The sequence below is a fragment of the Crocodylus siamensis genome, chromosome 1 (assembly GCF_052110815.1).
Source record: "Crocodylus siamensis isolate JL-2025a chromosome 1, ASM5211081v1, whole genome shotgun sequence".
In the NCBI taxonomy this organism is placed as follows: domain Eukaryota; kingdom Metazoa; phylum Chordata; order Crocodylia; family Crocodylidae; genus Crocodylus; species Crocodylus siamensis.
In genome coordinates, this window is record NC_143395.1 from 47,715,275 (window position 1) to 47,742,644 (window position 27,370).

The following is a 27,370-nucleotide window of genomic DNA, read 5'->3' on the forward strand; positions in this document are numbered from 1 at the left end:
GTTATTGAAATGGTTTCTAGTACTTAAGAAGTATACAAACTTTCTACAAGAGATATTTTTCTGCAATAACTAAAGAATCAATGTTTTTCCCCCACAACTGAAAAATGGTGCAATAATATAACAGTAACTCATTTTATGATCATGAATCATCTCAGACGATCAAACTGCATCATTCAGTTTAAGTAAACTCAAATCAAATTTACAAGATTGAAGAATATTTAAAGTTCTACATTTATTTTTAAATCTATGATAACCAGTCAGAAGGGTTTACCATCATCGTTATCATTATCATTATCTATTATTTGTTTCTGGTGGTGTCTATAATATGCTAAAAGCAGTAATAAAATAAGGACTTATCCACTGCCTTGAAGCCTTAACATTCTGAGAAACAAAGAAACAAAGAAAGAAAAACAGAAAGAAAGTCAGTTGGATTTGTTTCCAAAATGAGGCTATGATGTGAAATTATTTTACAACTGCATTTTATGCTTTTGGCTTAATTTGGGTTATCTTCCATGCCAGCTCTGACAGTCTTTGTTACTGACTTTTCATAGTTTCATAGTTGGTTGGTAGGGATGGAAGGGACCTAAGTAGATCATATAGTCTGACCCCCTGCCCTGGGCAGGAAAGGATGCCTCCTCTGGACCCTCCTGATGCTGTCCACATCCCTCCTGAAGTGCGGTGCCCAGAATTGGACGCAGTACTCCAGCTGCAGCCTGACCAGTGTCACATAGAGGGGGAGGATCACCGCCTTGAACATGCTCGAGATGCATCTGTGGATGCATGACAAGGTGTGGCTGGCTTTCCTGACCGCGTCCCCACACTGTCGGCCCATGTTCATTCTGGCATCAAAGATGACTCCAAGATCCTTTTCTGCCTCTGTACTGACAAGAAGGGAGTTCCCCAGCCTGTAGGTATGCTGCTGGTTCTTCCTCCCCAGCTGCAGCACCTTGCACTTGTCAGTGTTAAATCCCATCCTAGTCTCATCCACCCACCCCTGTAACCTGTCTAGGTCCAATTGCAGCCTGTCCCTCTCCTCCAGCATACCCACTTCTCCCCACATTTTATTGTCATCTGTGAATTTGAACAAGGTGCTTTTCCCCCCTTGTCCAAGTCGCTGAGATGTTTTAATAGCTATTTAAGAATATGGAGAGTTTATGAAAAGCTGCTTATTGTTAGAAATTAAGATTTGAAATTCATATTACAAAAAGAAAAAATGCAGTGGAAAACAGGTCTTAAAAAATTTCAAAAGCTTACCTCTGTGTTTGGGTGGCATAACTGTTATCATATGCCTCATAGCTTGGATCATCATATTCACCCCCATATCCATCATCATATCCCTAAGGAGGAAATATAATATGCCTTAATTTAGAAGACTGATAAATACAGAAGCTTATTAGGTTGCAAAAAGTAATTATGTATTAATATATTCATGCTAAATTTGCAAAGCACCATTTAAAATATTATGCAGCCTACTGACAAGAATTATGTGCATATATATGTTAACAATCATGCAGTATGATGTAACAGTGGAGAAATCAATTATTAATTTAAGAACTTAGTTTATCCATTGAAAAAAATAGAGCATAGTTTCAAACAATAGCACCTCAGTGTTATTCATTTGGAATACTGACAGATGCTAATGAAGAAAATTGTTTCTTCAGTAGTTCAATATACAAATGCTTTTGTAAATATCTATGGTGAGTAATAACCATTAAAATGAATAAATAGTAATTAAATAATATCAATCTTACATCCCTGTTAAGGATGTTGTTATTGAGTATAAAACCTTTTTGTTGAAAATCATTTTTATTTTTCAAGGGGAAAAAAGTTGTCTGGATTTGGCATAGAAGCCATAATTAATAACCTTCATAAATAAGTTTTACTATGAGTATATGTTGTATTATTGATCATTTCAGGCTTTTCTGCAGCAGTTACAACATGATTTTCTAGCATGAGTTCAATTAGCAAAGTGTATATGGTAAATAGAAAGGAAAATAAAAGATTCACAGTAGCAACTGCATAGTCACCCTTAGGAGATATACCATTAGGTGATGTTGGGGTTTGGAAACTTTCCAGAAAAAATAGTGCAACTCAAGATTGAATTAATGCCTTCTCTTTTCACCCTCAGGACACCAAATATCAAAAACCAATCAAAAACCAGTTGTAAGAGACTGTGGTACCCAGCTGCTTCATTTCCTTCTGCTAAATCGAGGAATGCTAGAACTCCAAGGTAGAGAGCAAGATAGGTTGGCATGCTAAACACTATTTATTTATTTATTTTAGATGTATATAAGGTCCATGTAGAGAGGCAACACCTTCAAACAACCACATTTACTAGAAATTGATTTTTCTTGCTCCATTAAGATGGCCTCTTTATATTCTTTTACTTAATGGGATTCTAGTTAGTTGTATAACTTCCACCTGATGATAGGCTGCTAGACGTACAAAACTGTTCTCCTAAACTGAATTGTCACTCCAGATGCCAACTCCACAGAGTCATTTTTAGTAAAGGTGTGTACAGGATACTACGTAGCAGCTCTACAGGTTTCTGTAATGAAAACCCCTTTGGAAGTAAATCATAAGGGCCACATTATACTTAGCATAAGCATAAGCATAAGCTCTTCCAGTCCAGTTAAACTAGAAATAGTCAGACATACATTTCGGTTTATATTTACTACATCTAATGGAAACCTTATGCCATTTACACTGATCTCCAGCATTTACAAAAAGATTAGGGGATGTCCTTGCTATTATTCACATAAATATAAAACTAACAACAACAGAAGAAGTTTCTTTCTGAGGTAGAGTCCAGTATTAACCCTTTCATGGCTGCTCTCTGCTTGCTAGCTAAGATAGAAGCCACCAGCCATTTTGCAACCCAGACTATCGAAAAAAACCACCTTGAGTCCGTAACACTAGAAAATCTGCCTCCCCCCCAGCATTCTTCCTTTGAAAAACAAGGTGCCTGTCTTCTTTGGGTATGTATGGTGTGCAAGTAAATACAGTGTTGCTGGATGCACATAAAGAGGCTAATCCTAGCAGTGAGCTCTTTTTCCTGTTTTTGTAAGCTTTTCATAAGCTTCACTTATGAAAAATGCCTGAAGTTAAATATGTCTGTTCTTTCAGGACTGATTTATAGAAGTATCATATGAAGAGAAAAAGAACCAGGGAGTGGTTTTCCCAAGGCGGTGGTCTGACAACTACAGGAAGATAAAAATGGCATGAAATACATCACTGAAACCTGAAAGATCTTTTTCTCTATGTCTCTGGGAGTAGACAGATAGCCATGGAGGGGAAGAAACTAGAGTGACTGGGGAGTGGATAATCTGTCATATCCTTACCTCCAAATATTTTTGGCTTTACAAGGGCACCTCATTCTGGAGTGCACTGACATTTTACAAGTTACCCACAGGTCAGTAGCACTAGGGGACCCACAAGTAGAAACATATAATGACATATAAGTCATTAAAAAACACAAATTGTTAGAGATGCTTAATACCTTTCAGAGAAGAAGCTCTTTGTTACTTTATATTTTGTTAATTGAACATTTTACCGAATTTATCCTGCACCATTAGTACTGGTACTCCTGGTAGGAAAGGAAGAGGCTTCAACATTTTTCCTTAGCAATACCATAAGCATATCAAACCTGCCTTTCCTTCTCTACCTTCACTAGCTATTTAATATTGTGTCAAGATCAAGGTCTCTCATACTCCAAAGTATTCAGTTGCCTAAACCAAGCATATCTGAAATATTTTTGTACAGTTCCAGGATGAAGATTTTGGTTGACAATACTACATATCACTATGAACTTTTCATAATAAAAGTAAGGCTCATTTGTGTGAGAGATGAAATCCTCTCAGCTTCTGGCTTGCGACTGAAGAATGAACTCTGAAGGGTACATTAATGTACAAATTGTGGTGTTTCTGTTAGAGAAAGAAGATTGAAGCCTCTTCATCTTCTTTTCCAGGTACAACATGCACTTCAATCTGCTTTCTCTAACAGAAACACCACAATATGTACATTAACATAGCTCTCCTGGCAGATAGGTTCTAATAACAAAAAATAAAGCTCTGTCAAAACAACACACTGTATCATACAGTGTGGATCCAGTAAGGGCATTGCATGTGGTGCACAGGGCTAGCTTGGCATGTATTGCATGTGGTGCTTGCACTAGATTTAGTGCACCCAGCTGCTCTGCAGATAGGTCTGGTGCACAGAAGTGGTCTGTGGTCCCAATCCAGCCTGCAGACTGGTTCTATGCTAGTCACCTGGCCCTTCAACTGGTCCTGTGCTACTCAACAAGGTAACCTAGGGGATAGTGACTACCTATTGATAGAGTTCACTATCCGGTGAAAAGTGAGGAAGAAAACTTGTAAGGCTGAAGTGTTAGACTTCAGGAAGGCCAACTTGAAAAAGCTCAGGAGATTAGTTAGGGAGGGACTGATGAAGTGGAAATGGAGCTTAGGCTGGCAGCAAAAGTTAAAGATAACAAAAAGTCATTCTTTAAATACATAGGAAGCAAAAAGAAAATGCAGGGTAACATAGGGCCCCTTCAAGATGGACTACGGCAACTGGTAACAGATAGGATGGCCAACGCAGATCTCCTAAATGATTTCTTTGCATCTGTGTTCCTGGACACAAATACAAATATGCATCCCAATGGGACTTTAGGTAAGCATGAGATAGATACAAACCCACCAACTGTTAGTGCTGACCTAATAAAGGGGCACCTGGAGCAGTTGTATGTATTTAAGTCAACAGGCTCTGATGATCTGCATCCTAGGGTACTTAGAGAATCAGCTGGAGTCATAGCAGAACCGCTTATGCAATGGTTTGAGCACTCATGGCACTCAGAACAGGTCCCTCAGGATTGGAAAAGGGCCTCTATGGTCCCCATTTTCAAGAAGGGGAGGAAGGAGGAACCAGGTAACTATAGGCTGGTTAGCCTCATCTCTATCCTTGGCAAGACCTTTGAGAAAATTGTTAAGGATCACATTTGTGGGGGGGCAGCAGATAAAATAATGCTAAGGGGCAACCAGCCAGGGTTCATAGCAGGCAGATCCTGCCTGAGTAACCTGGTTTCTTTTTATGACTGGGTCACAAAATGCTTGGATGATTGCACAGAGGTAGATGTTATTTACTTAGATTTTAAAAAAGGTCTTTGACACAGTGTCACACCCAATTCTTATAAATAAACAAAACAGCTGCAATGTCGATTATTACACAGTTCAGTGGGTGGAAAATTGGCTTATGGGACGCACTCAGAGAGTGGTGGTGGATGGGTCAGTTTCTACCCAGAGAAATGTGGACAGCGGAGTCCCCCAAGGACTGTGCTAGGACCAGTACTGTTCAATATCTTCATTAGTGACTTGGATGAGGAAGTAGAAAGCACCCTATCCAAGTCTGCAGATGACACCAAACTATGGGGGGAGATAAACAATTTAGAAGGCAGGGAGAGAATCCAGGCTGATTTGGACAAACTGGGGAAGCAGGCAGAACAGAATAGGATGCAGTTTAACAAAGTTAAGTGCCACGTGTTGCACCTAGGGAGAAAGAAACATCAACACACCTATAGCCTGGGCGGTACCATTCTAAGCAGCACATCTGCAGAAAGGGATCTTGGAGTTGTAGTCAACTCCAAAATGAACATGAGTCACCAATGTGATGATGTAATAAGTAAAGCTAACCACACTCTTTATTACATAAGTAGGTGCATCACAAACAGGTCTGGGGCGGTGATACTTCCCCTCTATGCAGCCTTAGTCAGGCCGCAGCTGGACTACTGGGTCCAGTTTTGGGCACTGCACTTCAGGAGGGATGTAGATAACTTGGAAAGGGTTCAGAGGAGGACCACCCATCTGGTTAAAGACCTATAGAAAAAAGCCCTATGAGGACTGATTGAGGGACCTGAATCTCTTCAGCCTCTGCAAGAGAAGGCTAAGAGGTGATCTTGTGGCCATCGACAAACTCATTGTGGGGGGACAGCAGGAAATAAGGGATGCAATGTTTACCAGGGTGCCCATCAGGATAAGTAGAAACAATGGCCATAAACTGAAGGAGAACAAATTTAGATTGGACATCAGGAAAAAATTTTTTACAGTGAGGGTTGCTAAAATATGGAATATGCTTCCAAGGGAGATGGTGCTATTCCCTTCCTTACAGGTATTTAAATGGAGACTGGATAAACACCTGGGTGGGGTCATCTGAACCCAGCACTCTTTCCTGCCCAGGGCAGGGGGGTCTGATTTGATGATCTAATAGGTCCCTTCTGACCCTAAATTCTATGAAATCTATGAAGCTGGTCCTTGGGGCCCTATGAATATGAAACCACTGTACTACTGAAGTTGCTAAGATACTCTGCTTATGAGTTGATATAAAAGTCTACTTAACATACAACTGGTAGAGTAAAGGTATCTTGGTCCACTTGCCTACTGTATAAAAAAGAAAAGATAAGGAAACGTGTAAGTGATTTGGCACCATTTCCTAATGCTTGAGGTGGATAAATGTTCAACATCACTAAGGCAAAAATCACTTATTAATACTTGACACTGTTGTTAGTTCAAGTTAAAGGTTTGGATAGCATCCCTAATGTCTCATAACATGTCAATATGATGCGAATGGTTCAAACTGGAAAGCTGGAAAATAGGAACAGAATATAAAGCAGAAAAGACCTTCCAAGGAGCATCTTTTGTTTACTACTATTCTCTGTAATCGAGGTCTTCATTTTAAGGGATATTTTTAGAAAGGAATGACATCCTCATGTTATGTATTTCCACTTTTTGGCACCATTTTCAAATAGTTAAGTACACTATATGAGAGTCAGATCCAAAAAAGTCTTAGGCACCTAAAATAGGACTGAGGAAGTCTTAAAGTTCTATGTCTAAAATTGACATGCAAGCCTTCACCTTTCATGCACCCTCACTTCATCCTCTCTTTGCCTAAACGCCAAATCCCCAGTTTGACCTTAAATTACTGAGGCACCTACAAGTGCTATCTTCTGTGCATGAAAAGAACTTCCCCTGGCTAAATGGGAAGGCACCTAGTTCCCATCTAACTCCACTAGAAGGAAGGTAGGAGGTGTAGCTAAGGGCATCTATAGACATGCTCTGGGAGTATGGGGGTGCACACTTTAATTAAAGTGCCTGGAGCGTCACGTGTATCAGCATCCCTGTGCTGGAAAATGGCAGCAGGAGCACTTTAACTAAAGCTCATTCAATGAGCTTTAGTTAAAGCACCTACACCACCCAGGCCCTCTCAGAGGTCGAGAGAGGCCCAGGCCATTTCCATTTTTTGAGGCTCCCTGTATATTAAAAAAATATTAATTCATAGTGCACTTCAGGTGGTGTGGCCTGGTAATGGGACACAAGTTTAAAGTTGTATGATGAATGTCTTCTTCTTTCAACCACTCATCATGGTGTCCTGTGACCAGTGAGATCCCCCAAGGCTCTGTTCTTGGACCCATATTATTGTTCAACATCTTCATTAATGATGTGGACATTGGAGTCAGAAGTGGATTGGCCAAGTTTGTTGATGACACCAAACTTTGGGGCAGAGCATCCATACCAGAAGACAGGTGGGTGATCCAAGCTGGCCTGGACAGGTTCAGCAAATGGGTAGACAAGAACCTGATGGTGTTTAACACCAAAAAATGCAAGGTTTTCTACCTTGGGAAGAAAAACCTGCAGCATCGTTATAGGTTCAGCAGTACTACGCTGGCTAGCACTATGGAAGAAAGAGACTTGGGGGTTCGTCATTGACCACAAGATGAACATGAGCCTGCAATGCGATGCTGCAGCTAGTAAAGTGACCAAAACACTGGCTTGCATCCATAGATGCTTCTCAAGCAAATCCTGGGATGTCATTCTCCCCTTGTACTCGGCCTTGGTGAGGCCGCAGCTGGAGTACTGCATCCAGTTTTGGGCTCCACAATTCAAAAAGGATGTGGAGAAGCTTGAGAGAGTCCAGAGAAGAGCCACGTGCATGATCAGAAGTCAGGAAAACAGACCTTACGATGACAGGCTGAGAGCCATGGGGCTCTTTGGCTTGAAAAAGCGCGGGCTCAGGGGTCATCTGATGGCCACCTATAAGTTTATCGGGGTGACCACCAGTGTCTGGGGGAATGTTTGTTCACCAGACCACCCTAAGGGATGATGAGGTCAAATGGTCATTAACTACTGCAAGACCATTTCAGGCTGGACATAAGGAAGAATTTCTTTACTGTCTGAGCCCCCAAGGTCTGGAACAGTCTGCCATTGTAGGTGGTTCAAGCACCTACATTGAACACCTTCAAGAGCAAATTGGATGGTTATCTTGCTGGGATCCTATGACCCCAGCTGACATCCTGCCCTTTGGGTGGGGGGCTGGACTCAATGATCTTCCAAGGTCCCTTCCAGCCCTAATGTCTATGAAATCTATGAATCCTGTCAGTGTATCTCTGTCTGTATGGATAACCTCATTTGGAGATAACGTCAAAAGTCTAAATTTGAGGCCCTCCATGAATGAGAGGCCTGGGCCAAATGGCCCTCCTGGCCCTCCTTGGGATAGGCCCTGACACCACCATTTTCCAGTGCAGGGATACTGACACACATGACACTGGAGTCTGCCACAGAGCCATAATTGCTGTGCTCCAGAAGACTCAATTAATCAAGACTTCTCTGACTCACTGTAATTATGGCACATCAGAACAACCTTGCTGCTTTATAACAGCCTAGTAATTAAAGCACTTCCTCAGAAAGACCCATTCAGGGGTCAGAGGTATACCTCCCACCTCCCATGAGAGTGTCAAGTTAAAGTTAAGACTGGGTGGAAAGTTCAGTAGTTTTGTTGAATCGTGCTACAGTGCAGACAGAAATGCAATATTAATGTGGCCATAAAGTGAAAACAGAGAAGGGAGAATGCCTTTATAACTTAGCACTCACCAGAAGCTCTGGATTCTGTGTCCATGACTGTTTAGACATTTTGCAGTCAATGAATAAAATACAGACATAAATCTGGCTAGGCTAACCCCACCTCCTTGTTCAAATTGCTTTCAGTAGTTGAAACCATCAGATGAGAGCACCTCATGCTCTCTGTCCCAGACAACACTCCCTTCTCTCTGCCCCAAACAACAAACAATCAGACTGAATCTGGATTATTGAGCCCAAGCCAGGCAGGCCCTTCATTCCCCAGACCTCAGAAAACCTCTCCCCAGGCATTCAAGACTTCCTGGTCCTCTTTCTCTAAACTGCTCTACTTACTGGCCTGTTCACTTTCCTGACATGGACAAACTAGAAAGAACCCAGCAGAGAAAAACAAAATTTGATTAAAGAATGGGAAATGCAATGGTTTTAAAATTTCTGACCAGTGGTTATAAAGAGGATAGAAACAGATTATTCTCAATGGCTGCTAGGGACAAGGTGCAGTGGTCTCAACTCACAGCAAAGGAAATTTAGGTTGTATACTGTAAAGAACTTTCTCATTGCAAGGGCGGCTAAGCATTAAAACAGGCTACCCAGGGAGATTGCAGAACCTCCATTCTTGGAATTTTTTTAAAACAGTGCCATAAAGTCCAAGTCTGTATTATTATGGGAAAGGGGAAACTTACTTAAGGCCTGACCTACAACCATCGATATGAACAGAATTTTTCCTCTATAATTTATAACTTATTTCACCTACATTTCTCTCAAAATTATGGAAATAAACTTTCTAACTTCCTTCACTTACATTGGGAGGTATCAGATAGAAAGGGTAGGAAGGCGACAGACACAGGCAGCCTGTGTGTGTGGCATGCAGCTGATCAGGGAGGGAGAAGGAGACATAGGGCCAGACTGAGCGTAGATTGACATACATCAGCTGAAAGTCTGTTCCTATTATAATAATTTAATTTTAAAACACTTTAAAAATGGATAAGGTTTAGCCACATGTTTTCCATAAAGGAAATAATATTTCCCTAAACCATTAGAATTCCTTGAAACATTTAATAGAAGTACACTTAGGAAAACTGTGGAAATAGCTTTCTTAGAATTTCAAAATACTTTTGATAACATTTCATTTTCAAAGTTCTCCCTGGGAAAAGTTTTGGTTGCCTGAGTAACCACTTCTCTCTTTCTAAGGTATGGTATGACATAGCTATGACAGCTGCATCCTCTGTCACTCAGCACAGTCACACTTATGCCTGTGGAAGCAAGAAGACAAGATGGGGCAAAAGGACAGGGAACTTATATAGCCAGTAGAAGAAAGAATGACAATTATATTTACCTCATTCAGAGCCAAATATAAGTTGCTTTCTCTAACATGTTTTTTAAAAATAGTTCCCCTATTTCATGGGTGGGCAAAATGAGGCCCACAGGCTGGATGCGGCCTGCCAGGCCATTCTACCTGGTCCACGGGGCCCCTAAAAAATTTAGAAAATTAATATTTATCTGCTCCAGGCTGCCTGTCATGCGGCCTGTGATGGCTTGCCAAAACTCAGTAAGAGGCCATCTGCCTGAAATAATTGCCAACCTCTGCCTTATTTTCAGATTCATTCAAAAAATAATCCTTCCCCCGTAAACAAAAAATAAATCTCTAAATGTTCTTTGTGGCAGAGAAGGGATGGAGCAAACATTTATTTTTTTAGGCACTAAGATGATCACTGATTAAGAAATAATTGTATTTGGATTAGAAATGTTATATACATAGTTACTAAAGATTTTAAGTAACAAATTGACCATGAGGTGTTATAATTCACAGATTTCAAAAGGAAAACAAACTTTTTCTTTTAACAAATTCTTAGGAAGAGAATGAGAAACTACAGATGAATCTCATGAATAATTACAACAACAATTTACTTCTAGAACCTTTCCCCCTTTCAGAGAATAATCACAGTACAGAACAATCACATTAAGCAGCAAACAAACAGCTTTTCAGTCTGTTATTGATACTGAAAATTACAGTTAGGAAAAGAAAGACTGTTCCAGAGAAAGAAAACATAGAAAAAAGCCTTATAATTTCCACCTCAGGTGAAATTAAATAGCCATCTAATTCAGCACACGGAGCATAGCTAGGGAATACATGGCACAGGAAGATTTATTTTATTTATTTAGATTTATTGAAATCCTTTCCAAATTCTAGATGCTTATAGAAATATTAAAAATACAAACAATAGCCTTGCTAATCAAGACCTTATAGTCCAACCTGCTCTCAAATTGTCTGCTTAACTTTTAAAAACCCACCATAAACAATAACAGCACACATCTAATCCCATTAAGTCTATAGTTCAGCCCCTTTCTGCAAGGTCTGACAGTTTTACAGTAAGCCCTGAAGAGTAACCAATTCTGGCTCTGGTAAATCGAGAAGGAATAACAGTCAAGTACTTTTTATACATCCTGCTGTGCTGTCAGCATATTTTGGATTTGCTGATTTCATTTGGCTTAGCAGCACATGGGAAAAGAAGTAATCTTTAAAGAAAACAAAGCCAAAATCTACGGTTCTGTAGCTCTTAACTAAAACCAAATTATAAACAAATATCTGCAACTTGTGCAGTTATGTTTCACCAAAGTTAATTCATCTACTTTGCTACTAATATCATATTGCATATATTGCATATCATAGGTGCATCTATCAAGCACCTGTTTACACTGCCCCTCTCTTGTCTACATTGGACAGATGGCTCAGTCCCTGTATGAAAGAATGAGGGGGACAATGATCTGACATCAAGTCTAAAAAATGTAAATGCCTGTGGTAGAACACTTTTACCTCCCAGGATAGTCCATTGCTGACCTCAGAGTAGCTAATCTCAAACAATGGAACTTTAAAAGCTGACTCAGACTCAAAATTGTGGGACAAGAAATAATCCACAGACTGAATAATGAGAAGTATGGTCTAAAGAGGGGCTACCAATTCTTATCCCACTACCTGGACTAGTTTTTTTGACCATATGCCTCTATGGGTTTGTTACTTGTTTGCCTCTCTCAGCACTGCCCCCTCTTCCCCTTCCGCTCCCTCTCCCTCTTCCTCCCTCCCTTCCCTTCCCTATCTTTTGTATTCAAATCACTCTCTCCATTTGATAGCCTGCTTGTTGCAAGACCTTTCAGAACACTTGATAAAGTAAGTTCTTGTTCACAAAAGCTTATGCATATTTGATGCTGTTAGTCTATAAGGTGCATTTTACCCTGCTTTCTGCCACCCATGTTTCAGAATGATATTAAGGTGTAAGTCTGAGTAGTACAGGAGGATACTAAACTTAAAATGACAGGCACAAACAGGAGTAAAATCTGCACCCAAGAGAATAGGTTGCCATTCTTTTCACCAGCTAGATTAGGAAAGGTGTTCTTGAACACATTTGTTAACCATGCATCCAGGAACAGCCTATGATATATGATCACCAAAAATTTTTGATATAAGTATAAGCAGAGGTATCATTTTCTTGATGCAAGGGGCCTCATATAAACACCATCAGTTCTTATGAATGTATCCATTACCAAAGAACATTACTTTCTACAGATGGAGTGGAAAAAGCAGCAGCCATGGGACTCCCCCTGCACTTAGGTCAGACAGGGACAGTGTCAGTGTCAGACAGGTTTCTCCTTTTTGCAGGGAACTGGAGCCACCAACATGTCCTTAATGAAGAGCTCACTGCATTACACAGTGGAATGGGCAGTGCAACTGCACCACCTCCCACCCCCAGTTCTGCTGGATCCACTCCTGCTAGGTGGTGTACAGAGAGCAGGGACCCATCTACAGCTGTGGAAACAGTGTGTATATATCCTTTATTTCTACAGTGGATAGAAAATAGAGGGCTGAGTGTCTGAGAAATACCTGCCAGAAGAAAGGATTAACTCCCAAAAGACATTGTGGGCCTATTGAAAAAATCTTAGTTTTAATAAATTTGAGTCTATTCACTATTAATTCCTAAGTGTTATGTAAGTAGGTAGACAAACAGTGAAGAACATCTTTACAACTGGATTATAAAGGGATATATAGCTGGATCCATTGTGCATGGCAACAACAATACCATTGTTTTTTCAGACAGGAGGAGTCTGTGAATGCAAAAGAGAGAACTTAAAGCTGTTAAAAGGAATCTGAAAAGTGAAAAAAAAAGTCTTTGGTCCACTTGCCTTAAGAAACCAAACACCAGACGATTAGGTTAATAACATTCAAACCAAACCATTACTTTATGCCAGTGTCCAACAGGTGACTTGAATCAGGATACTAAGTTAAACATTACTGATCAATTTAATAACACTAAGGGTACGGATGGATATCGGATTTGAAATGTTTCAAACAGCTTTTAATATGTTACAGAAGGCTCATGTACAGATGGGGTGTACAGCAAAGTAGAGGACGGAAAAGAAAGTGCTTCAAAAACATCCTGAAGGCAAACATGAAGAGTTGTAACATGGACATCAGTACTTGGGAGACCCTTGCTCAAGACATACCAAAATGGAGGAACGCTCTTTGGGAGGGACCTCAACACTTTGAAACAGCTCATTGACAGGCAGAAGAGGAAAATAGGAACAGGCAAGAAGAACATTAGGACCTCACACGCAGCAACATAGTATCCATCCCTTCTGGAAACACCTGTCCTCACTGTGACAAGATGTGCATCTAGCATTGGGCTATGGAAACACCTGCAGACTCACTGTTAAGATCCTTGGAAGACAATCTTACTTGTTCACTATAGTACATTGCAGTAGTGAAGGAGTACTAGAGCGGAGGCATGACCTCTTACCTGTTTTCACCAAATAAACTTGGCGTATTTATTGATGGTACTTGCAGGACATTCCTCTTGGCTAAACTTACAGAGCATAAGGGGAAATAAGGGAGAAGGCAATCCCTTAGGTACATAGAGCCCAGACTATTTATAGATCAAAACCTGCTTATAGATCAAAACCAGCACCATGAACCAGGAAGCTACTGGTAGCCAGTGAAGACTCTGGAGCATTGGAGTTATACCTACTATCAGAAAATGGGCTGCTGCATTCTGTATGAGCTGCAGCTTCTAGATGGTACGTCTCTCTATCTCTCAAACCTGTTATGATTTAAAAGATATGAAATGTTGTTTGTCTGCAACCTTCCAGTGATAACAAAAAATATTAGGCATTGCAGCTAACAGACTTTTTGATATTCTAACAGAGAAGACTTTAATTTAATGACATTCCTAGAGCCTAAATAAAAATCATCACTTCTTTTTTTATATAGCTAATTAAAAAGAATAATATTTTTATGACAATTTGTAGAAAACCTTGCTAGTAGATTTTTTCCCCAATATTTGTACAATGCAAGCTCACAAATAATTCACTTTGCTAGTAATATCATTTTCCTCATTCATTCCCTGAAACATTTCCCTTTTCTCTTTGAAGCCTTCTGTTTGCTTTTCGTTAACCAGAGAATCAAATATAAAATTCTTATTCATGTATTCTGTCTCTCGTATAATCTGTTATAGCCTACATGTTCCATTTTACTTCTGACTGTGATTCCTCTGTCCTTTTTTCATCATTGTATTCCTCTTCTCTAGGAATGATGCCAAACACACCAGTTATTTCTTTTCCCACTTCATCTCTCTGCCTTTCTTTTGCTTCCTTTTTACAGAATGGCTCACTAATCCCACTGTAAATCTAACCTAGATCCACTTCTTCCACTGTTAATCAAATGCATCATCTCTCACAACATGATTAAGAAAAAAGGCAAAAATATCTAAATTAATATTCCTCTTCATATTCCAGTAAGGCTTCTGATATCTTTTTTATCTTTTAGACTGTAGAGGACTGAAGGAAGAAAATTTTAATAGTTTCTCATGTAACACAATGTCAGGACTTGAATAACGCCAGACTGATGGTGCCAGGTAGCTTTGGCACTGAAATGGAACAACAGATTTATTTTTACTATGAACTGAAAGTAGAGTTAGCAACAACCAAGAGAGAACTGACTCTAATGCACTCACTATTGGTTTTAATCCCTTTATCACACCTTGTATATCTGACTTCAAAATTTCAAGAAAGGTAGATAGTGAACTTGTTGGACATCCTGGTGCTCCTACAACTGAAACTGTATAATCAGTAGATTGATCTGACACAAAATCTGCCAATGGAGCAGAAACATTATTTATATAGTAGATAGAAAAATCATTACAGGTCTCTACTGAAGAGTCTAAAAGACTGACAACTGATCTATCTGGGTTTAGCAACTTATTGGTGGTGTTAAAGCATTGCAGAAGAGTTCTTCACTTGGGTAAAAATCCCTGAAAAATAAACTACTGTAGCCTTAACTAAGCTTTATAATAATCCAGCAAATTAAATTTCCAAGTCTTGAAAAATTGCACTATTTGGCTTCTATGAATTCCCCTTTTTACCTTCCAAGCCCTAGCAATAGGACATAAATATCAAAGGATTGTCTGGCTCACAGTTTGTAAACATAACAGCAAGAGCCAAGGTACAATGAAAAATGAAATAGAGAAACATGAATAAATTAAATGAGGCCTTGCCGATGTACTGCAGCAGTTAAAGTTGCAATAGTGGAAATAAATTTAAAACACAAAGCTTAAGTAACAGCAAAAATATTAAGGTTCCATATGACAATAACTGAGAACAGTAGTGCAGATTCACTTGTGTACAGTTTGAGTTGTTTCAGCTAGGAAAACTCTGAACCTTAAGGTTTGTAAAGTTTCAGAAACACATGTAGCAACGATTTACATTTTAAAACATGGCTGACAACCTAAATTCAAAGGGAACTGGAAAATAAAATGTAAGAAGATATGGTAGAAACAAATGCTTGTTTTAAATCTTGAATTTAGTCTGAATAAGAGTTGGGACAGACATAAGGTTTAAAAGTGCAACTGCACTCTGAAGTGCTTCAAAATAGAGTATTTTAACCATAGACAGGGTTAAACATTAATACAGCATCTTTCTGTGTCCCCTAGTTGGAGTAGTTCAGAATGTCCATGGCCACAAGTAGCAGCATGTTCTCCAGCCAGCAGGAGTGACAGGGGGACATGGTAACCTGTAATGCTACTCCCCAAACCCATCCCTCCAACAGGCACTGGTAGAACAGAGCAGGTACTGGTGTGGCTCTGCAGCCCCAGTCTCCCTGGGAGTGTGTCTATGTCTCACCCCCGCTGTGAGACTCTCCTGGATCACCCCTGCTTACTGGGATTGGAGGTCCTGGCACCCCCCTGCCAGAATTGGTCAACCAGATGCAGGGGTAGGTAGGAATTAGTGGCTGGAGAGCTGGGACTCCATTCTAATGAAGGGAGGAGGTAAACTCTGGTCTCCCACTTCTGGAGTCTCCCAGTTCTGATGAGAGACACAGGATCTTTTGATTCCTGGCTGGAGGTGCTCTAAGAGAGTTGAGACATAACAAACAGGATGTACGGCCTTGTTCTGTCCCCCTTTGGGAAGTGGGGGAACGAAAGACTGTGGGATGTTGAAGGACCAAGCCTTGCTTAATTGTGTTCCATAAAGTGAATATATGCAACAGGGAGCACTTTGTTTTGAAGTGCTAAATAGTATTTGCTTCCTTCAAGGTTACTTTTGGAGCACTTCTTCTATTTTGGAAGTTCTTTAAAGGGGGTGTACATCTGTCCAAGATACCCATCTGTCTACATTCTAAGTTTTCTGTTTGTTCAAAATGAACTTATTTTTGTACCTTTCACATCCTGTTCTTTGTAAAATGCCATGCCGATCTCATTCATAACTTATATCAGCTTCCTTTTGCCAGAATAATGACTCCACAATTACTCTAGATTTGAATTGGTCATTAGTGGCTGCGTCTACACAACATGCTGACTGCACTGTTGTTATTGCACAGATATTTAGTATTTGCATACACAAGTCCGTGAATGGCTTTTTGGTGATGCTAACTGCACAGTAGCTTGTTACTGTTGTGCAGTAGCTCATTACTACTGTGCAATCACATAATGTCGTGTTTTGTATCACGCAACAGTACTGTGCCAGTAATGAGCTACTGTGAAGTCAGCGTCTAGTGTAGACGCAACATCTCTGTTTTATGTTTGGCTCAGTAAGATGCTTAACTCTGTTCTAGAAAACTATATTTGATATCTAGGTAATGAGTCAATTTTAAACTTTTGGGTCTCTATGTTTTGTCCTGACATTTTGATATATTCTTATTAATAATACAATTTTGAACCTTCTTTCCTTATTAAAAAAAAATTAAAGCTATTCTCTTTTTGAAGGATGTCACAGATTCCGGCGTCCCTGCTCAGCACTGTCCGAGAGGTACTGGGAAGGACCCTAGTATTCAGTCCTTGGGCTCCTCGACATCCACAGGCCCACTGATCCAGGTCAACAGCTAACTCTTTTCACTGTACCTTCCTTCTGAATGATTTCCAGATGTTTTAGCCAATTTATAGCTTCTGAACGGTACCAATAACTTACGGCCACTTAGATTCTTTTTACTTCAACTGTCCTTAGACTGACTAATAGCAGTACAAGCCTTGCATTCCTTTTGATAAGGTTAAGTTTAACTATACGACAGGACCTTACTACTTCAAGGCTTTGCTAAATTTACTAGGCCTTACTTTATACAAGGCCTTACTACATTTTAAACTTTAATTAGGCTCTTAGCAACAACATATATCTAAACAAATATCTAAACAAAGATATCTAATATCTAAACAAATACAGAAAAACACTTGGTCGTATCTTCATAGAACTTTCAGCAAGCACTGTTCTCACACAGACATAATTTTCAGCTGTCACAGACTTTCATAGATTTCATAGATTTCATAGACATTAGGGCTGGAAGGGACCTTGGAAGATCATCGAGTCCAGTCCCCAGCCCAAAGGGCAGGAAGTCAGCTGGGGTCATAGGGTCCCAGCAAGATAAGCATCCAATTTGCTCTTGAAGGTGTTCAATGTAGATGCTTGAATCACCCTGACAACAGGCTGTTCCAGACCTTGGGGGCTCAGACAATAAAGAAATTCTTCCTTATGTCCAGCCTGAAGCGGTCTTGTAGTAGTTTATGACCGTTCGACCTCGTCATCCCTTGGGGTGCTCTGGTGAACAAACGTTCCTCCAGATCATGGTGCTCACCCCTGATAAACTTATAGGTGGCCATCAGATCACCCCTGAACCTGCACTTTTTTTTTTGGCTAAAGAGCCCCATGGCTGTCAGCTTTACTTAAGTAAAGCAATTTCAGGAATCATTTAGTATCTTTCAAGTCATTTTAAAATGGCTGTAGTAAGAAAATTTTGTTCAAAAATATTATGTACAACAGATGAAACTATATATAAGGTACGTGTTGTCCAAATCCAAAGCAACAAGGGATCACATTTTAAAATTTTACTGTGAAAACATGAGCAAATTTATAGTGTTTCGCTTACTACAGTTGTGAATGAGTTTGTGACTGAAGCATTGCTTTGATGTATGCACTCTGTTCATAGGTGGTGTGCAATCTATTGCACGCAGTTCAGCCATTTATAGAAAATGGATTTGAAAAGAGAAAGAAAGCAGGCACTGTCTTTATCAACCTTACAACCACCTATGACACTGTACGACACCAAGACCTCATGTACAAGCTGTACTTTACGATACCTGAGCACATGCTATGCGCTTCCTTCATGAACATGATCTCTAGCAGATCATTCAAACTCATTATCAGCCAAGGAGAAAAAAGCAGAGTACAAACTCTGAAGAATAGAGTCCACTAAGGGTCAGTGCTAACATCAATACTTTTTAATGTATATATCTCAGACTTCTCCACATACAACATCTAAGCGATACATGCATACTGACAATGTCACCATAGTAGCCAAAGGAACAGACATGACAGAATTGGAAAAGATACTGAATGGAACTCATTGCTGATATCTCCAGAAGTGGAGCTTGAAGTTGAGCATCAATAAATCAGTATCATCACTGTTCCATGTGGACAGTCATTGAGCCAAGAACACACTGAATATCAGAAAAGGCAAACACAACCTTCCCCATGAGCATAACCCAATCAATCTAGGAGTCATATTAGACCATTCTCTCACCTATAACCATCACATTCAGAAGGTCAGCAATAAAGTTTCTGCATGGGTAGTTTCCTTAAGAAGTTTAGTCAGCCTGACATGGTGTGCCAACTTCAAACTTTTCACAACCACCACACATGCAGTGGTTTGTGCCCCAGCAGAATACTGTGCTCCTGTATGCTCCAGAAGTTGTCACACTAAAAAGCTTGGCACTGTACTTAACAGTGTGATGAGACTTGTAACAAGCTATACAATAGCTTGCACAATAGGGCTGTGCACAGCTTTGCCGGCTGTTTCATTTTGATGCTGTTTCAACTCATTTCAAGCTCAGAAGAGCAAAATCGAAATGAAAAGAAGGGCTTCAAAACAGCCTCAAAATGAAATCAGGCCAGTCGAAACATTTTGAAAGTTTTGAAGAGTTTCGAGTTTTGAAGAAGCAGCCAGGTGGCAGGAAGCAGGGAAGAGCCAGGGCTGTGCTCCAAGTGGCTCCACAGCCCCATGTGGCTCAGCCCAGTGGAGAGTGCAGCCCTAGCTCTCCCTGCCTCCCACCACTGGGCTGCACTCCATGGGGCTGGCAGAACCAATTGGAGTACAGCACCAGCTCTACCCACCTCCTGATGCTAGGCTGTGCTCCAATTGGCTCTGCCAGCCCCATGGAGTTCACCCCAGTGGTGGAAGGCGGGCAGAGCCAACGCTGTGCTCCATCTCCTGCCACTGGCCTGACTTCCATGGGGCTGCGAGTCACTGGGAACTGAGCCTGGTGGGGAGAAGTGCCTTCCACCACTGGGCTCAGTTTCCAACACTGGAGAACTCAGCACAACTGGGGGAAGTGTGTCCCACTGCTGGGCTCCATTGCCAGTGCTGGGAAACTCAGCCCAGCCTGGGGGAGATGCATCTCCCACCCAGACTCTGTCCCCAGCACTAGGAAATTCAGCTGGGCTGTGGAAGACATCTCCGAGCTGAGCTCTGGGAACCTCTGGGAACCAAGCCCAGTGGCGGGAGGCACCTCCCCCAGCCTGGCTCAGTTCCTCAGCGCTTGGTCCCAGGTGGCAGGAGCAGCCTTCTGTCATCCAGAAGGCAGATCAGGGGCCCACCTGAACCCCCAGGAAGGCTTCAGGGGATCTTCTGGACTCTTCCTGGGGATGTATGCCCTCAATCTACCTGCCAGCTCACAGGACGCTGCTCCTGCTTGTTAGCAGCTTGAGGTACAGTTTCCTTGAAACCCCTCCATCTATCTCATTGAAACTTGGCAGATTTCATGCCCTATGAGGGAGTTTCCATCTCTGCAAGTTTCACTGGAATCAGGGAAGAAATGACAACATTATAGGCTGTTTCGTGCTTCCCCATTATAACCTATGGGTGAAACATTAAAACAATGTTGAAACTGTGAAACCATTTAAATGAAACAGAACAGAACAGTGCTTTCAAAATGAAATGAAACTTGAAACAAAACACTGTTCTACTGAAATGTCAAAATGGAAGTTGAAGCAGAATGCTGCTGTTTTGCCCAACCGTACTGCACAACTTACACACAATTGTATTCCTTGTACTCTAGGGCATTAGACCCAGTGATATAAGACCCTAACATCATTACTGGAAAAAAGAGGCAAGAGATTATGAAAATCACCCACTCTATCAAGAGTTAACCAAAGACCTGAACAGATGGAGGCTTAAGAGGCTTAAAAGTTGCAAATGGTTTATATATGAAATCCACAAGCTCCTGGAAGAGCCTAGGGATGCTGAACCAAATGTATGGGCAACAGAATGGGACAACCTCTGGGAAAGGTCAGACCCATTCCTACAACATTTTATACCAACACCAAATGAGTCCCCCATTGGTCATGGCCTTGACAGAGAAGTGTGGGTCAAGCTGAATAGATATGGTTATGAATGTTTCAAAACAACACTTCACAATATTAATATCTTGGACAGCCCCTGTTTGAATGTGGTGCCCAACAAACAGCACAGCACTTAATCAAAAGCTGCAATCTTTACAAATGCCCAGACAGGATAGATAAAATTTGCACATTGAGTAACATAATATAATACCAGACAGTGGCTTTTAGATTTGTAAGTTGATGTCTGATGCCATATGGAAGAGAGAGTGCCATTTTCCTTATTTTGCCTGCCCATCTGTAGGCCATTTGAAGTGGAAATTATCAATCATGCTGAATTATGCCAAAATTTAGGGCTTTTTCTAGTAAAAAATGGGATGATTTAGCACTTTTACTCAAGATATAATAGATATGACAGAATTTTAGGCCCTGATTCAGCCAAGTATTTATGCATGTGCATGACTTAAAGCATGTGACTTTTTCCACTGAAGCTAATTGGATTACACACATGCTTAAAATTATGTTCATGATTAGATACTTTGCTGAACTGAGATCTTAAAGCAGACCTCTGTGGATGAAAGATCCATGTAGTAACACAGAATTACTGCCAATAAATCCTACTTTTTATTTTTCTATACTTTCACTTTTTATCTGAAAATATCATTTTTACAAAACTTGAGTTAAGGAGACCTAGAAACTTCCTACTGGTCCTAAAGGAAAAGGCACCTAATTGTGACACTTTCTTTACTAGACCATTTATAATATTGTAATGGATACCATCACTGGATGATTAGGAAATATATTTCTGGTATGATATATTCCTCTATATAAAGCTATAAATCAAACATTAGATTTGGTACAGAATTTTCTTCATTTTAAATATATACAAAAAGAATGAACTTAGCTAATGCAACACTGTACAGGAATTATTGTAGGAACTCAGATGTAATTGAAAGTAAACCTGTAGAATAGGAAAGAACTTTGTGATTGCGACTATGATAGTGTATAAGCAAAATAATGAAGACTAGCTAATAATATTGATCAAGACTCATGACAGAGAGTATTGAAACTGATACTATTGCATCAAATGTAAGTACTTGGAATACACAATTATAGAAATAAGGGAAGGAAGAGAATTAGATTACTTATTACAATCCCCTGTCAGGGTAAAATTGTTTCTTTCAGCACATTTTCTAGTGCTTTGCCTAATCTAGTTTTAAACATCTCAAGCAGCAGGGATTCCACCATTTCTCTTGGGAGACTATTTGACAGTCTAATAGATCTTGCTGACAGGATACCTTTCTTCACTTCATTCCATACTACTAAATATATCCCTTTGTGCCATTCTCATTCTTTTACTTCCTTGGTGTTCACATCCTTACAATTCTTTTTCAGAAAGATAATTAAATATTAATTAAAATGTATACGCATCTATCCAGAGTCTATTCTTTTCCCTATCCCAATTAAGAAAAAAAATATTAAAAAGCTGCTTATCCAGCAACAACCAACAAAAATTGTGCCCTTAAACAAAAGCCCTGTAGAATTCCCCATCCAGACTGAACCCCTTCAAACCCTTCCCTCTTCATTAAACTGAGCAAACATCTGCACCTGGCAGCATGCCCTGAATAATGTCAGTATCCTCAGGCTGTTTTGGACCAAACTGGCAAAGTACTTAATGACTCATCCTCTAAATGAAGAGGAGACCTGGCATAAATGTCCCTGGTCAGGCACAGAGTAGGGAGGGAGGCAATTTCTCAAGTAGGAAGGCTTAAAGCCTCTTCATTATGTTTTTGGTCAAAATGAACACATGGAACCCTAGTAATACAATGGAGATCACAGAGCCTGGGTTTCATGTGATCTGCCTACTGAATCACTACATTCAGCATCAGATTTGTAAGTGAATTTTAGGGATTGATCTAAGTTTGCAAAGTTATGGATCAGGGTAGCAAGACATATCTGTAACAGAGAAAGTCATAATCATGTAGGCATGTGCATAATGTAACAAAAGTCCCTGGCCACTGCTGCAATCTGACCATCTGCAAACAAATGGAATTCTGAGAGAACTCTCAGATTTGATACCTAGAAATAGGGGATGGTACTCTTTTGGTTAAAATTGAGAAGTCATCTTTGTTAAATGTTTTACTTGCTTCACTTCAGTCTCATCTGAACTGAACTTCAGCCAGCTATGTCTGATACATATCCTGAAATCTGCATCAACTGTCACCCCAGTACACCTGGGAAACAGGTATGCAGCCCTGGAAGCACTGGAGGAGACTGGGTGTGAGGAAGGAGGAAGGGAGGAAGCCATGCTCTCAACCAACAAGCCGGCATCTGTACCTTCTGAGCGTCATCCAGTGACCCAGAGGAAGAGACATTAGGTCATCATCGTAGGGGATTCCCTCCTCAGAGGAATGGAGGGACCCATCCGCTGCACGGATAGAAGTGTACTGTCTCCCAGGAGCCAAGACTGGGGACATCACAAAGAAGATCACTGACCTCATCTGGTCTTCTGATTACTATCCAATGGTCCTCATCCATGTGGGAACCATGTGGGCCCAGAGTAGTCCAGACCAGATCATGGATGACTACATGGTTCTGGGGGCCAAGCTTAGAGAGTTGGGGGCCCAGGTAGTCTTTTTGTCCCTCCTCCCGGTTAGTGGAGGCCGTCAGTGGCAGAGCGCCTGCATCCGTGAGGTGAACTGGCACCTCTGGAGTTGGTATTGTCACGCCGGATTTGGCTTCCAGGACCACAACACGCACTTCAGAGCAGAGGGTGTCCTGGGGCGTGATGGTCTCCATCTCTCCCCCAAAGGTAAGAGTTTGTTTTCTTACAGGCTAATTGACCTCCTCTGGTGGGCCACTCACGAGGTTCCTGACGTGCATACAGGACCTACACCTCATACAGGAGGTACTTGTCCCCACTAGGGGAAATACCATACTGGATCTGGTGTTAGCTTCTGGGGACGACCTGGTGGGGGAGGTGCTAGTACAAGAGAGGCTAGGGGACAGTGATCATGAAATGATCCAGTTTGCTATTCAGAGAAAGGTGGGGAGGGTAACTAGCACAGCACAAATGCTTGAATTTAGGAAAGTCAACTTCGATGTGCTCAGGGCAGTAGTCAGGGAAGCACTCGGAGCCCAGGGGGTAGCTAGTATGGGGGTCCAGGAAATGTGGTCTTTCCTCAAGGAGGCTATCCTTGGGGCGCAGCAGGACACAATTCCTCTGTGCAGGAAGGCAGGAAAAGGGTCCAAGAAACCTTCATGGCTGAGCGCGGATATCGAGGCTGGCCTGATGGCAAAGAAAAAAGTGTACTGGCAGTGGAAACAGGGGGCAGGGACAAAGGAGGAGTATACCTCCCTGACCCGAGCTTGTAGGGATTTGGTGAGAAAGGCTAAAGCAGCACTGGAGCTTAGATTAGCTTCTGGGATTAAGGATATCAAAAAGTCCTTTTTCAAGTATATAGGTAGCAAAAAGTCTTGGGGTAACACTGGACCCCTACAAGGCAGGGCAGGGCAGTTGGTGATGGACGTATGAGAGAAGGCAGAACTCTTCAACAAGTTCTTTGTCTCTGTGTTCCTTTCTGCTGACAATGGGGTGCTCTTGAGTGACAGTGTAGAGAGGCCCGGGAAGGATGCAAGTCCCCCGACAGTTCAGACCTAGTTAAGGATTACCTGCAGGGCTTAGATGTGTCCAAGTCAGCGGGCCCGGATGATCTTCATCTGCTGGTGCTGAGGGAATTGGCTGGTGTCATTGCGGAGCCTTTGGCACGGCTGTTTGAGGACTCCTGGTGCTCGGGCCAAGTCCCTGAGGACTGGAAAAGGGCCAATGTGGTCCCTATTTCCAAGAAGGGGAGGAAGGAAGAGCCTGGTAACTACAGGCCAGTCAGCTTCACTTCTATCCTGGGGAAGATCTTTGAAAAAACTATCAAGGGCCACATTTCTGAGAGCCATGCAGGAGAAGTGATGTTGAGGGGTAACCAGCATGGGTTTGTGCAAGGCCAATCCTGCCTGACTAACCTGGTCTCTTTCTATGACCAAGTAACAAAAAGCTTAGATGTGAAGGAGGAAGTTGATGTCATCTTCTTGGGCTTCCAGAAGGCCTTCGACACAGTGTCCCACCCAATTCTGGTGGGCAAGCTGAGGGACTGCGGCATTGACGAATGCACAGTCACATGGGTGGCAAACTGGCTCTGGGGCGAACCCAGAGGGTGCTGGTGGATGGGTTGATGTCGACCTGGGGGTGTGTGGGCAGCAGACTCCCCCAGGGCTCGGTTCTAGGGCCAGTGCTGTTCAACATCTTCATTAGCGACCTGGATGAGGGCGTGGAGAGCACCCTGTCCAAGTTCACTGATGACACCAAGCTGTGGGGTAAAGTGAATACACCGGCAGGCAGGGACTGCATCCAGGCAGACCTAAGTTAGAGAAGTGGGCGGATCTCAACAGGATGTGGTTCAACAAGGACAAGTGCAGGGTGCTGTACCTGGGAAGAGGGAACCAGCATTATGGTTATAGGTGAAGGGCTGACCCTCTCAGCAGCACAGAGGCAGAGAGGGATCTTGGAGTCAGGATTGACTCCAGGATGAATATGAGTCGCCAATGCGATGAAGCAATAGGCAGAGCCAACCGCACCCTGTCATGTATCAACAGGGGCATCACTAACACGTCCAGAGAGATCTTGCTCCCCGTCTATGCGGCGCTGGTCAGGCCGCAGCTAGAGTACTGTGTCCAGTTCTGGGCGCCGCACTTCAAGAAGGACGTGGAGAACCTGGAGAGGGTCCAGAGGAGGGCCACTCATACGGCTGAGGGTCTCTGTGGCCAGCCCTATGAGGAGAGGCTGAGGGACCTGAATCTCTTCAGTCTCCACAAGAGGAGACTGAGGGGGGATCTTGTGGCTGCCTACAACTTTATCAGGGGCCAGCAGCAGGGACTTGGGGAAAGTCTGTTCACCAGGGCCCCCCTTGGGGTCACCAGGAACAATGGCCACAAGCTGAGGGAGAATAGGTTTAGGTTAGGTATTAGGAAGAACTACTTCATGGTAAGGGTGGCCAGAGCCTGGAATAGGCTTCCCAGAGAGGTGGTGCTCTCACCTTCGCTGGAGATCTTCAAGAGGAGACTGGATAGGCACCTGGCTGGGGTCTTATGACCCCTGCTACCTCAGTGCTGCTTCCTGCCCATGGCAGGAGGTTGGTCTAGATGATCTGTCTAGGTCCCTTCCGACTCATTGATTCTATGATTCTAAATCCATCAGTTTTGAACCTGATGTACAATACATTCATTGGGTTAGGGTCAACTGGGCATGTCAACATGAGACACTTTTACTGTTCAGTAGACCAATTTACTGCACAATAAGCATCATCATCAAGATGCTTATTACACAGTAAGTTGGTCTACTCCATGGTTAATTTGATACCTGCAATGCAATTACCACACAGTAACACACACGTAGATGGCCAACAAGGAACTAATTTGCTCCCAGTCAGCCAGGCAGCAGGGGGGAGGGAAGAGATAGCTCCCTGTCCTTGAGAGCTGCCTGGTGCTGGGGTAGATTTTAAGTTCACATCTGGGCTGAGGCAATGTCCCCACCCCAGCAACAACCAGCTCTCAGCCTTAGTTCTGCAACTGGAGTGGAGGCTGGGAGATTTCTCCCTGTGCCTGGGAGCTGCCTGCTGCCAGGGTGGGCTAAAAGCATGAAGCTTGGCTGGGACAAGATCACCCTGCCCCCACAGCAGGAAGCTCCTGGGAGCAGGGAGCAATCTCTGAACCCCCACACCAGTTGTGAGGGGGGGCTGGGAGTTCCCTGTACTGGGAGAGTTCTCCACTCAGGCTGGAGCTGGCTGGGATCTGCCACAGACCAGGATGGCTCTAGTCCCAAGCTGCATGGGGAAGTCTGCACATGCAGCCTGGAGCTATCTGGGAAATATCCCAGTGGTAGGTCCTATCCCTGCAACTCATTCCCAGTCCTGATTGTATGATCAATGCACAGGGCTTGGAAGGAACTATGCAGGAAGGGAAGTTTCAGCCCCTTACCCTGATCCACCAGCAGGGCAGCTAGTAGCGAGCCCCCAGCTGGGCAGGGGTTTCCCACCCAGATGAGGACTCACTGCTAGCTGCCCCACTGCTAGCTGGTGGGTTGGAGCAGGGGCCTGGGACCTGGTCCTCCCCTACATCTATTTCCCAGCACCATGTCCAGATTGCCTGATTGGGGCACAGGGCTGGGAAACAGCTGTGGGGGAGGGGCACAGCCCATAGCTGTCTGGGTCTTGCCTCAGATAGGGATAGGTCTCAGCCAAATGCAGGGAAGCCCCACTGGGCATAGAGCTTGTCCCCAGTGCACAGGGTGGGAGAGCTCTGCAGCAGCACCTCTCGGGGTAACCCTGTGGACATCAGGACCCCTTCTGAAGTGTATGTGGCCAGGAGACAGTTGTCTCCTGGCCCCATTTTCCCTGCCAGCCCCTTGGCTAGCACCCAGGGGGAGCCTGGAGCTCTCCCTGGCTGCCACAGGGGGCCAAAACAGGGTGGGAGGAGTCCTTTCTGAACTGCTCCCTTTAGGAGCAAATTTGCTCCCAAGAGGGAGCACGTGTAGACATGTTCCCCAGTAAGCT

The 27,370-nt window shown here is 42.5% G+C and overlaps 1 protein-coding gene across 3 annotated transcripts in view; it reads right to left on the minus strand.

The window, feature by feature from the left end:
- Window positions 1–27,370, minus strand: part of KHDRBS2 (KH RNA binding domain containing, signal transduction associated 2) — a 736,982-nt gene that overhangs the window by 116,468 nt on the left and 593,144 nt on the right. For all 3 annotated transcript variants that reach the window (XM_090034488.1, XM_090034497.1, XM_090034495.1), the window contains exon 7: window positions 1,255–1,337. In XM_090034488.1, the coding sequence (XP_089890614.1) occupies window positions 1,255–1,337 (83 nt within the window). The remainder of the gene's footprint in view (window positions 1–1,254; window positions 1,338–27,370) is intronic.